Genomic DNA, 14,029 nt, shown 5'->3' with positions numbered 1-14,029 from the left:
ATCACCACGTTGGCCCTGGCCTATTTAAACTGGACAGTGACAAGTACATCGAGTGCTCCTAGAAGAGAAGACTCAATACCATGTTACACATCTATAAGCTTCCCTGAGGTATCCTATTGAGTCAGATTCTTCTCTGGACTCATTTCTGTAATTTTTATTAATCTCAGTATTATTTCCAATACGAAACTTTAATAAATTAGAACACATACCAAGAGACTGATTAGGACACAGGATCACTAAGTAGTTTCTAGGGGAAGTGCTCAAACTCTGGGTTAGGAATGGGATGAAAAACCTCAGAATTACTATTAAAAATGAAATGAAAGATCTAAAGTGTTGAGGTAATTTTTTAAGTATTGAGAAAAAAATTAGAAAGGCAGAACCATCGTCTGCTGTGAATCACTTTACCTTTTGAGAACAAGGATATTAGCTTAAAATGACGGTAAAATGTACTTACTAAGATACATTGAGTTCAATTCAAATGGAACTATCTGTCACAGTGGGCTTTTAGTGACAGGACTGGATTTATCTTACCACCTTCTTACCTCATATGGAAAAGGGATGATTGTATACGGTTTGGCTCTTTCACTGGATGCTACAGACAGTTAAATTTGCAGGCCAAATTGAGAAACAAGGTTGGACAGTTTCTCTGTTCTGATAAAACTCCTGTTAGGGAGGAAGTATTAAGGTTCAATAGCATTTCAACGTTTATCTCATTATGTCAATGCCTGAAAACATACAGCTTTAAAAGATGAATATACAGAGTCCAAGGACCAAGTAGTCATTTTTTAAAATTTTATTACTGTTTACCAATGGGGAGATGCAGTTTATTTACACCAGCAGCCATAGGGGAAAGGGGAATACAGTTAATCAGCTATCTGTATAGGATGGACTACTTATGCAAAAATAAGAATCTCCAAAACAAAGGACAGTGGTGAGCTTCACTACCCTCCCCCGATGATCCCAGCATGCGATAATGCCAGGCAGTGGTCCCTGGGCATGCGATGGTGGGAACTAATGTATGGAAGAAAAAGCCACAAACCACAGAAATTTTAAAGAACCCCCCCTTCCCCCATAACACACACATACACACACACACACACTCAGATACATAATAGGATTGCAGGGTGATCAATACACATAATCAAGGGAAAAATAGGAATTCTGCTATTAAAAGGAAGGTAGGTAGGGAAAGGGAGAGTTCCTAACCACTGTCAACTATATGGTAGGGAGCATTCTCTCCCCAGAAAGGAGTATGTACCCTCTGGGCACCTGTTGGACCAAGCCCACCTTATACCCATCCAGGGCAGGAGGCTATTGCCCTATTGGTAGAGGGGCCAGAAACAAAAAACAAAACAAAAAACAAAAGGGGGGTAATATGAACAAAGTATTACTCAAAACTACTTTCCGCTTCCTCCTCTAACCAGGAGAAAAGGCCAGAAAGAAAACAGTAATTTCAGGATTTGAGTTCCCTATCTGAAGGCAGAGGGATTGGACTGTGGCCTTTCTCCTTTACCATCATCCCACTTCCAAGACATTGTTAGGAAGTAGGCCAGAGTCTCACTTAGACTCTCCTTTCTACATCCTCTTAGATGTCGTCTACAAGTCAAGGGCAAAGATATCTCCAAATTATTTTAGCTCTTGCCAAGGTTTGATTTTTTTAAGTTAATGCAATTCTTTAAGACTAATCTGTAACTAGGCCCCAAGCCTGATCAGGACAACTCTAGGACAAGGCAGTAACAGTTCCAAGGCCCAAACTCTATGGTTTCCTTAATCCTCTAAAGTATGTAATCTAAATCAGTCTATACAGTCTAAATAGTACCTTCTGGGATAAGGATTGATACATGCACAGCAAGGGTGAGAGAATGGACAAGGACCAACTCCATCCCCCTGTGTGTCAATCAGCCTTTACTGCTCTTCTACTTAGGTCCTAACCGGCAGTATTGAAATGGAGGTGGGAAGATACAACTCCTTATGAAGTAAGACACAGCAAGAGGGCACACTAGCAAAGCAGTCCTATATAGGAGAAATGCTTATAGGCATGACACTGCATTTTAAATACAAAAAATTAAGTTCTCTTCCAATTCCAATCCCAACAGAGGGAGCCATAAGAAAGATTCTCCTCTGAGTCTTCTACAAAAACAAGGGAAAAAGAAAGAAAAAAAAAAAAAACAGAGGGCAAGAAAAAAGAAATTGGGCAGGCTTCGGAAGCAGGAGCATTGAGAGCTGAATTGAAACTGTTCAATGTGACAGCTGGAGTGGCAAGCAGCACCTGGGGCACCAGATAGGCAGTGGAGCAGGGGACAGGAGGAACACAGGGCCAAGCCAGACAGATGAGGCTGGACCCCCTACTGGGGCACAGAATGAGGTAAGAAAACATTTCAAATAAAGCAGCACCGTTCCCGCTCACCTCGGGGCTCCCACCCCTTTATACTTCATAAACCCTCGCTCAGGGAATAAAGTGGAGGGTAGTTTTGATATGTGACTCTTACTTCCCATCTTCCCCTATACCATTCCCTAAAGTCAGGAGAATCAGGAGGTCTTTCTCTGACTTCCAACAATAAAAGGACTGCTCCTGTTGTCAAGAAGATCCAAAGGGGACCGAGTGGAAAGGACTATCCCTTTCGAGGGGCAGACACAAAGTGGTGACAGTCTGGAGGTTCACCATAGCAGAGCTCTGACTGCCCAACCAAAGAAAACAGGGACATTCAACAGGATTCTGCACACAGTCAGATGAGATAATCCAGTCCTGCTCCTTGGCTCCTAGCACTAATCCATTCACATTATTGAGGGCAGCTGAAAGTGCCCTCTGGGCTCAGTTTTCAAACCACAGCCTCCTGCACAGCCATGATGCTCTTCTATAGTTCAGTCCTGCCCCCAGGGTGGGAGGCAGATAGTGACCTGACTTAAGGACCAAGTCACACCCATGGACTGGCTAGGTAACCAGTAACTCAGAGTAGGAAATGACCGCCCTACTAAACTTATATCCACAGCATAATACATCCAGACATGAATCTTGAAGTTTGAGAAATCATGCATAGTTGCAGAGGTCCCTGCTACCTCCCCAGGGGATCATAACCGAATCCTCAACCTGTCTGGACAACCAAGTTGTCCATTTGCCAAGCCTATGCCACCAGGTTGGAGGGCAAGGAAGAGGGCTCTGCTCAGCCAAATGCTAGGCCTTGTCCTCAAGTCAGCTGAATCATTGTAAAGCCTGGACTTTTGGGAAACACGTGGTTTTGACCTTTTCTTCTTGCTGGAGTCAAGGCTACAGAGCTTCCCTATCAAACTTGATAATTCTTTTTCTTGGATTTCCCAAACTGAAACTGTTAGTATCCAGATCTTGCACCTGACATTTACTTGTCTCAGAGAAGCCCATACCAGAGGTCCAGATATCAAAGGAGCAGTCCCACTGCAGGCCACTGATCACGGCCTGACGAACTGTAACGTCCAAACTGTCCAGGAAGCCCTTGACATCAGGCAGACAGAAAGGCTGAGGAACCAAAAATTTTATATGCTGGGCACACAACTGCTCACCTGTGCACTGGGGGCACTACAGGATCTTGCGCACATCCTGGTGTGTTTAGAGATCAACAGGCACTGCATGGCCCGCAGGCTGTGCAGCTCCTCCTGCCCAGGGCTTCAGAGCTTGCTCCAGGTAATACACTTTAAAAAAAGGATTCCTAAATTATCCACTTTGGGTTTTTAAATGCTAGGATCTTCAAGGGGGAATTAAAACTTTTGTCTGCTTTTTCTACTTTTTTCTACTTAGCTTACTCCTCCAAGCCACAGGACCAGTCTATGTTATTGTCCTGGCCACTTTCAGACTCTCATTTTGCAGCTACTGGAATTCCGGAGGTGAGCGCTGCAGCTGCTGATCAGGCCCATTCCCAGATTCTCCGGGAAGGGAGCAAAGCGGGAGGCGGCACGCTCCTTTGTCTTCCACTGGCTGAATGCCAAAATCCTTCACGCTACCAGTCTCTGCGAACTCCAGGTAGAAGTAGCCACACTTGACTGCCCGGTGCACCTCAAAGCAGAATCCCAAACAAGAATCCTCTATCAGGTCTACGTAAATCTCCTGAGCGATGGCCTCTAGCTTGTTAGTATCCAGGTTGGCCAACGAAATTTCCTCCATTTTAATTTGTAAACGAGTGCGGAGAGGGCGCTCGTTTTACTCACGGCAGCAACACGTCTAGCTCCGCGGGCCGCGCCTAGGCCTAGAGGCCTTTCAGTGCCCAGTCCTCCGGCGGCGGGGTCGGTGGCGTCCGCAACTGCAGGAGCAGCGATAGGGGCGACTGCTCCGGAATCCCAAGTCCTTCTGTTTGTTTTGACGTTTCCCGGGTTGCCGGCCTTTTAGCTGCGCCTGGCCCAGGACTCACCGCCAAACCGTCTCAGCGCCTCACCCAGCCTCCTGGGCCTCTTCCGCTCCCCAGTCGGGCCTAGCCCCGCCTCTCCGCTTCCGCCCCTCAGAGCGCCTGCGCACTGGTTCCGCGCAGACTCTTGGGGCTTCTCAACGCGCTGCTGCTTTGAGAGCGTTTGAGTTTATGAAAAGGAACAGGATGAACTTAGTGTATGACTTCCATTATCTCTGATTATTGAAAAATTGCGAGGATGCTATTTTATGTTACTTTATTTGTAAATTTAAACATTCGCTAATGAATTCAGCAGCCACGCTTAATTGATATCCTCTGAAAAGGGGAAAATTTTAATAATTATATGCACTGTTGTGGTGTGATTCGAAACATCATTTTAGGAACAGTTCTCCGGAGGTGTTTGAAAATTTGACTTACATGATTGACTGGTGAATCGTTTATAGCAATGCTGCAGTTGTCATTTAAATCCACTAGATGGTGCAAGGAAACAAATTACAGTATAGTTTATCTTTAGGTCTTTTTTTGAATGGAAAAACTGGAAACTTGGTACTAAAGTCATAATTCGTATATATTGATCAAATAAACCCATGGCATCTATCTCACTTATGAGATCATTAAGGCAATGTGACTATAAAGAGATGATAACATACACCTCTAAAATAATTCAGAGAGAAAATTAGATGTACATTCTGTCTTGAAGAGGAAGGAAATCTGAAATATGTTAAATATACTGGGAGATAAAATTTTTCCTAAAATTATATGCATGATTTGTGAGAACGGGAGCCATTCTACCTAAGTTTAAATCCTGAAGCCAACATTTAACAGTTTAGTGTTTCCTTATCTGAAAAAAAAGCTAATTCTTATTTCATGGTTAAGATTAAATTATATTTTTAAAAATCTTGCGACAGTGCCTTACATGTAAGCAATGGTTCAGTAAATGTAAGCTATTTTTAATCATATTAGTTATGAACTTGAATATGAGAAAAATCGCTGTAGTATATCCTTTATTTTTTGCTCATTATTTGGTCCCCAGAACTGCTGTGAAATAGAGCAGCCTGTATTATCTTTATAATTTATTTTAAAAGTATTGTTAACCAAAGAAAGAAAAATACAAAATACATATTTATATCTGTCTGATTCTGTACTTTCCCTTCCAGATTAAAGGAGAGACATGTATCTTTTAATCAGATACAAATAATTATTTTCTAATGTATAAGATCATCTGAACATCTAAATATTTTAGAATTTATTCATTATTTATTTTTATTTTTGACACAAGGTCTCGCTGTATTGCCCAGGTTGGAATGCAGTGGCACCATCATAGTTCACTGCAGCATGGATCTCCAGGGCACGAACAATCCTCCCACCTCAGCCTCCCAAGCAGCTGGGACTACAGGGGTGCACCACAACCCCAGACTAATTTCTTTTAACTCTTTTCTTTTCTTTTCTTTTCTTTTTTAGCGGAGGAGGTCTTGCTATATTGCCCCAGATGGTCTTGAACTCCTGAACTCAAGTGATCCTCCTGCCTCAGCCTTCCAAATGCTGGGATTACAGGCATGAGCCACCTTGCCAGGCCTAGTATTCATTCTTAATATCTCACTGTATTAGTCCGTTTTCACACTGCTATAAAAAACTACCCGAAATTGGGCAATTTGTGAAGAAAAGAGGTTTAACTGACCCACAGGTCTGCAGGCTTAACGGGAAGCATGACTGGGAGGCCTCAGGAAACTTGCAATTATGGCAGAAGGTGAAGGGGAAGCAAGGACCTTCTTCACATGGTGGCAAGAGGGAGAGAGAGTGAAAGGGGAAGTGGCACACACTTTTAAACCATCAAATCTCGTGAGACCTCACTCACTATCACAAAAACAGCAAGCGGGAAATCCCCCCCATGATCCAATCACCTCCCACCAGCTCCCCTGACATGTGAGGATTATAATTAGACATGAGATTTGGATGGGGACAAATAACCAAACCATATCACTCACTCTTTGTTTTCATGAATAGAAGATTAAATTTATTTGGTTTATGAGTAGCCAGTACTTGTACCCATCCAAACTTTTCTGATTGCGTATTTTACCATTTAAAAAACCATAAATTGGCTGATAGGGAGCATTTTGAAAGCCTAGACTTTAAGACTTCTGTACTGTAAGTTTTTTTTTTTTTTTCTTGAAATATGGGGCAGGATTTTTTTTTTTTTTTGAGACAGAGTCTTGGTCTGTCGCCCAGGCTGAAGTGCAGCGGCACGATCTCGGCTCACTGCAAGCTCCGCCTCCCAGGTTCACACCATTCTCCTGCCTCAGCCTCCCCAGTAGCTGGGACTACAGGTGCCCACCACCACGCCTGGCTAATTTTTTGTACTTTTTAGTAGGGACGGGGTTTCACCATGTCCAGGATGGTCTCGATCTCCTGACCTCGTGATCTGCCCACCTCGGCCTCCCAAAGTGCTGGGATTACAGGCGTGAGCCACCATGCCCCACCTGAGGCAGGATGTTTTTTATTCATCGTAGTCTTTGTATAATTTATATGTTCTACATTCAAAAATTGGCATCATATTTTGATATAAATTGAAATCTCCACATAGCCACATGCTAGCCCATATTATGATTAAATGTGCAAGTTCTTTGGTCAGACTGTCTCCTACCCATTACTGTCTGTGTGATCTTGTCCTGTCAACTTCTGTAAATCTCAGTTTTCCTTTTATAAAATGTCAATAACAGTTCTCATCATATAAGTTTGTGGTGAGATTTAAAACATGACAATAAATTTTATGAATGTCTTCACACCGTGCTTGACAAATACAGTAGTATATAATATTGTGTTGTATAACTAGTACTGTGGCATACTTAGTTACATGAGAAAATAGATATAAATACAATTGTTTACACAAATTCCTTCTTTCTCATGCTTTCTCCAAATTTAAAGCAGTGCTTCTAAAACCGTGTATATGAATCACTCAGAGATCTTTTAAAAATGTAGAGTACGATTTTGTAAATCTAGGGTGGGGCCTCCTTTTCCGTATTTCTAACATACTTTGATATGTGCTAGTGACCACATTATAAGTAGCAAGGAATTAGAAGGGCTTAACAGTGGACATATGTTCCTTATAGTTGGGTCCCATATAATTTATTCTTGGAAATTATCATGAGAGTCTTTGCATGTTTGATTTTCACAGAAGAGAAGAAGATTATCCCTTAAATCCTCTTTGTGTTGTGAGAGTTGGAATACAAGTACTCAATTTATGTGATTAAGAGGGGTCATCACTAAAATTTACTTCAAAACATATACAGAAAATGTTCATATTAATTGAAATTCAAATAATCTGGATCATGGCTAGGTTTAGACTTCTTGTCAGTATTTTATTACATTTAATCTTAGAAAAGGAACACTATCATGACATCAAATATTTGCAATAACACTCATTATCACCTTGTCACCTCTTTTCTACTTATATCATTTAACTAGATTATCTTACTTCTGATTGATATACACTGAAACTCTTTATGTTAAATCAGCCTTAAATCAATAACATACCACAAAAAAATTGAGAAAAACTCCTTAGTTCTCTTACAATTAGTAAGATTGAAGGTATTACCTAAGCCTTTAGTATAAAAATAAAATTTAAAATAGTTTTTTTTTGAGATGGAGTCTCACTCTGTCTCTCAGGCTGGAGTGCGGTGGTGCGATCTCGGCTCATTGCAAGCTCCGCCTGCCGAGTTCACGCCATTTTCCTGCCTCAGACTCCCGAGTAGCTAGGACCACAGGCGCCTGCCACCAAGCTCGACTAATTTTTTGTATTTTTTTAGTAGATACGGGGTTTCACTGTGTTAGCCAGGATGGTCTCGAACCCCTGACCTCATGATCTGCCCGCCTCGGCCTCCCAAAGTTCTGGAATTACAGGCGTGAGCCACCGCGCCCAGCCTAGAAATTTTTTATTATCTAAATGATTTTCTCAATACAAAGAAAGTAACATAGATTAGTTCTTTATAAATAATCTTCAAAAATATTGCTTAAAATTGTGCACAAATTAAGGCAAGTAAAATGAATGTATTATGACATTTTAATTGTCTTTGATTATTCTCTTCCCATTCAATAATTGTAATATATGCACTGACAGAATAAGCTCTTTCAAAGAGAAACACATTTTAAATTGTTACTTAAAGATTTTCTTTAAAGATTGAAATTCCATAAAAGATATGTTTATAAAAGCCACACTTTTTTGTGTTCACATGAAATAGAGTGAGGCAGCAGAGTGCTTCAAGGGATAGACCTGAGAGTGGAGTCAAAGCCCTTAATTGCTGGCCTATTTCAGCCACTAACTAACCAGGTGGCCATGAGCAAGAGGGTAAATTCACTTTTGCAATAAACTGACTGACTGACTCATGTTTTCTAAATTTTTCTTTGAAAATTAAATATCTATATATTGAGGAATTTGAGGAAATGGGTTCCACCCAGTTAAAAGGCAAGTAAATTCCTCTGTATATTGGTCCATGAAGCTCAAATGTTGAACCCTAAACTGTGTGTCTAAGGATTTCTTTATCAAATTAATCTGTTCTGCTCCCTAGAGCATCTTGAATTACCTCCATATTTTAGGGCTAAAAGAATTATTTAGCTACTGAATACCAACTGTGTGTTGAAATTAGCTTCCCTAACATCCAATGGTGTTGCTTGTGAATGATCATTTTTAGTTAAAAAAAAATTATCTAGGGACGTTGACTTTTAGGAAGCCCATTTTTACTTTTACTTATAGAATATTTATAAAACTTTATGTTTCTTTACTTAAGTTTTTTAAGATAAATGAATAGTAAATCAGAGAGGGAGGGAATATTTTGCCATATTATCTTCTCTTTTAAACAGTACTTTTTCATTAGACTATATATCAGAAATAAGCTATGGCATTTTATGCCTTTTTGTCAATAATTTGGTAAAATATATGTATGTGTGTCATAACTCAACTGTAAATACTGGCATATCTTCCCAGGCATAGCTAGCTTGAAGTTTCAAATTCATCCTCTGCTGAAATCCAATTTTCAAAATTTGCATTTAGAAAATAATTATTAAGATTTACATGAAATTCAGAGTGCCACAATTTTATATTAAATTGAGGTATCACGCTACTATCACAATGTCTAAAATAAATTTATGATTTGAATCTGCCCTATTAAATTGAAATCAAGGCAATTTATTGAATGTTGGTATTTATGACAACTCTAGATTATAATCTGCTAAAGAGAAAGAAACAGTAATTTCAAGCTACCTAATATTATACTAATGTGGCAATTTTAATAGTTTGCATAATAAAATATTTTTTAAAGTTGATATTTTAATATATCAGTTATTCAGAGCCACTTTGATCTATAAAAGGGCTTCAGAAGATCTCTAGAAAAATTTCTATGTATTTGTATGTATAAGCATAAAGGTGCTCCTTGATTTATGATAGACTCATGTCATTATAAACCTATCATAAGTAAAAAATATTACAAAGCAGAAATTCATTTAATACACCTAACCTACTAAGTATCATGGCTTACTTTAGCTTACCTTAAATGTGCTCAGAACACTTATATTAGCCTACAGTTGTGCAAAATTATCCAACACAGTCTATTTTATAATGAAGTTAAATATCACATGTAACTTATTGCATACCCTACTAAAAGTGAAAAGCAGAATGGTTGTATAGGTACTCAAAGTACCATTTCTACTGAATGCTTATCACTTTCACACCATCATAAAGTTGAAAAATCATAAGTTGAACTATTGTTAGTTGGGGATGAGTTGCATTTTTAAAATATGTTTTAAATGGCGTATGAAACTGCCTCTGAAGGTGATAAGCTATTTCTTAAATAAAAATAGACTATTATTGATGTCCTCTTCTTCTGTGAAAAAGTCTACATAGTAGTATAGAAAAAGATAATTGTTTATAATTTATGTAGATATAAGGATGGGCCTAGAAAAGTGTACATTTGAATGCTGAAAATAATTTATGATTAGGCAGCATAATAGGTAACACTTAAAAGAGACTACCAAAAACCCTTATCTTAAAGGAATTTCAAACTTATAAAAAATTGCAAGAATATTAATATATGCTTTCTATATACCTATCTTTTACTCAGATTTACTCATGAACATTTTGCCACTTTTACTTTATGTCTTTCCATTTCTCTCACTGAAGTTTCCTTATCACAAATTTGAACTATTTTTTTCCTGATCTATTTGGTAGTAAGTTGCAGACATAATACCCTATTATGTCTAAAACCTGGGGTAAAAATTTATCTTAGTAGATTAGGATGCTGTATTATTAAAAAACAAAGATGATTCTGAAGAAAGTTCAGCCATTAGAGTAGGTTTATAAGGCTGACAAGCTAGGTTTCTTCTAGACATAAATGTCCTCTGGAACTTTTTTTAGATCAATTTTTAATATGTTTAATGGCGTTATACTGATTGCTTTTTCCACCGCTAACTTTTTAGAAGATCTTGATCCAGCTAACCCTAGTTTTGCCAAACACAATCATGCACCCTCACAGTTGGTGAGGAATTTCTACCATGATGTGTAAACTATTTCTTGGACTTGTCTTGATTAGTGAAACATGCCTAGTAGTTGCTAGTACATGTCAGAGTGAACCAATGGCGAGGGACAGCTGAATACAGGACTCTGAGAGAAGTTCATGGCATTTTTTCATTTCTCCCATCTGAGAGAAAAAGGAGGAAACTGAAATAATATCTTCATTTCTGATAAAGAAACTAAGGTCAGATATGTTAAGTGAATTGGAGGCAGAGTTAGGACTAAGTGTTAAGACTTCTAACTCCTAATATTTTTTTTCCCTCTGTAACTTACTGGCTTATTTTTACATAATGTCTACTTTTTAATCTTCAGTAATGACTACTTTCTATAATGCATTTTGAAATAGAACCACTTTAGAATCATCTTAATATATCATAAATCAAAATCTTACTGCCAATGCAGAATGTACCAGTGACTGAAGTCCTAAAATACAACCTATGCACTTTTTGCCTATCCACAAGATGCTAAAACACATACAGTGATGCTGTACATAATGTGCTGTTTAATTTTTTCATGCTGGAGGTTCACAAGGAACATTTTTCAGATGACCAACCATCCATTCCACAAAAAGCACATAAACTTAATTTACGAACATACCTTGAGAGAGTTTTAAGAATCAGATTTTCACATAGAATTTATTTCTGCCCAAAAGTAGTATTATTTTTACAACTTTTTTGGCCAAATTGATTTTGTGTTGTTTGGTGAAAAATTAAGTTTCTTTTTATCTTTCTTTATTCCTTTCTTTTTCCATAGTTATTTGCCTTCAAGTTATAAAGAAGAACTCATGTAAATAATTGAACACACTTTTTTATTCTAATTTTACTAATGTCCATTAGGTTTGTTTTGGTTTTTCTTCTCTCATGAAGAGCTGTCTCATATTTTCTTAAGTCAAGCTGTTAAACTGGTGGGTGGGATGCTTTTACGTTTTGTGTTCCACAGACGGGCATCTGGCAAGTGCCACCAAGTGAGAGATTAATTTTCTTGCAAAAATTCTAGTAAATGTAAAATAAAGAGCAAATTAAGGTACTAACATGATTTTATCTCAGAATTTCTCATATATTAATTACAGACACTTGTTATTAAAGTAACACTGGGCCAGGCACAGTGGCTCACTCCTGTAATCCCAGCACTTTGGGAGGCTCAGGCGAGCGGATCACAAGGTCAAGAGATTGAGACCATCCTGGCCAACATGGTGAAACCCCGTCTCTACTAAAAAAAAACTTCAAAAATTAGCTGGGCGTGGTGGTGCATGCCTGTAGTCCCAGCTACTCAGGAGGCTGAGGCAGGAGAATCCCTTGAACCCAGGAGGCGAAGGTTGCAGTGAGCCGAGATCATGCCACAGCACTCCAGCCTGCTGACAAAGTGAGACTCTGTCTCAATAAATAAATAAATAAAGTAACACCGGTTACTGTTTTGAAACTTAATCTGCCAGCATTTTGCCTCTTTTTTGTTTATTTAGGCAGAACAAAAGTAAAGAACCTGTTCTTTAGTTTTTAATTGTCGAAATAATTTGAGTCTTGATTTATTCCAATTATAAGAGATTATTAGTTTTATTCTAGCTTCATTGATTTTGTGTGTTCCTAAAACATCCTTTTTAGTTATATTATTATAATTTACCAATCTTTGATCTTTATTCACATTAGCATCTACTTTTGTCACTAATTTCCTTAGCCAGCCTCCACTGCTATTAAAAGTGTTTTTAGTCAACTTTCAGTAAATCCCTAACATAGACCTTAGATAGTTTCTCTCACTTCCTGACTGAGTGGCTTTTGCTTTCTGAAGAGGCAAACGCCTTGCATTTTATGGAAAAGATACAAACATAGATGAGTGTATCACCAATGGCACTTAGCACGATGTCATATATATAGGAGATTCTTAACATTTGATGTGCCTACAGAGTTTATTGTCCCAGGATTTAGATTTGAATTTCATATGTTAGTATTTTCAACTATTGATAAAATTGATATTTCATCACGTTTTTAAGCACTCCGTCAAAGTGCAAAATTTAATTATTTTAGAATAGAATAAAACTTATTCTATCTTATGAAGTTATTGTACATATCTCTAAATCTAAGCAACATTATGAAATCTTGGCAATCTTAATTTTTATATCTTGAAATATTTTGCTATTTTATCACTATAGGAACTCTTTCATCATTAATCATCAATTGTTCTTAGTTGTGTTTTAAAAGGCAAAACAGAAAAAAAAGAAGAATGATGGAATTATCTATATTCACAGAAGTGATATGGATTGAGGGCCAAATTCCTTATTCTTATTAAACTCTTATGAATTGTTCTTATTCCCTTGTCATGTAACATAAGATGTGTCAACTTTATCATAGTACTTAAGTTACAGGATATCCAAGAGAAGAGTAAACATCACTCAAAGACTTTATGTCCTCTGGGAAAGGGACATAATATGTTTGTGGTTGTATATAAGAAAGTTGAATCATGCTAGAGGGAATTATGACCTTGTTATTGTCTTTATTTGAAGATTAAATATGGTTTAAGGAGATGTGTATGGGTGTCATGTTGATAAAGGTTGGACTTATGATGGTTAATTTTGTATGTCAACTTCACTGGGTCACAGGATGCCCAGATATTTGATCAAACATGAATCTGGATGTGTCTCTGATAATTTTTCTGAATGAGGTTAACATTTGAATTGGTAAACTGAGTAAGGCTGACTGTCCTTCTCAATATGAGTGGGCCTCATCTAATTCCTTAATGGTTTGAATAGAATAAAAGATGGGTTAGAATGCTCTCTATCTCTGCCTGTCTTTGAGCTGGAACATAGGTCTTCTCCTGCCTTAGGACTTGGACTGGAACTGCAACTTATGCCATTGGTTCTCCTGGGTCTGGACTTCTCAGCCTCAATATTTACATGAGTCAATTTCTTACAATAAACATCTTTATGTAGATACAAAACAAATACACATTCTATTGATTCTGTTTCACTGGAAAATTCTGACCAATACAGATTTTGAAAAATACTTATTTGAACACAGTTACATTTATTTATTTATTTTGTTCATAGATGCTTTTGTTTCAATGACAAAGTTGAACAGTTTCAAGTGAGAACATGCGGCCCATATACCTA

The 14,029-nt window shown here is 38.0% G+C and overlaps 1 protein-coding gene across 1 annotated transcript; it reads right to left on the bottom strand.

The window, feature by feature from the left end:
• Window positions 1–778: 778 nt before the first annotated feature.
• ATXN7L3B (ataxin 7 like 3B) lies at window positions 779–4,452 on the bottom strand. The gene has a single exon (XM_001159843.8). It carries the CDS (start codon window positions 4,130–4,132, stop codon window positions 3,839–3,841), a length of 294 nt encoding a protein of 97 aa, XP_001159843.1. The 5' UTR covers window positions 4,133–4,452; the 3' UTR covers window positions 779–3,838.
• Window positions 4,453–14,029: the final 9,577 nt, after the last annotated feature.

This window comes from Pan troglodytes, chromosome 10, assembly GCF_028858775.2.
Source record: "Pan troglodytes isolate AG18354 chromosome 10, NHGRI_mPanTro3-v2.0_pri, whole genome shotgun sequence".
In the NCBI taxonomy this organism is placed as follows: Eukaryota; Metazoa; Chordata; class Mammalia; order Primates; family Hominidae; genus Pan; species Pan troglodytes.
Note: the sequence above shows the minus strand (reverse complement) of the source record. Positions and strands in the feature narration are given on the sequence as shown.

Excerpts from the sequence above, each read along its gene's own strand:
- ATXN7L3B (XM_001159843.8), bottom strand. The coding sequence starts at position 4,132 with ATGGAGGAAATTTCGTTGGCCAACCTGGATACTAACAAGCTAGAGGCC.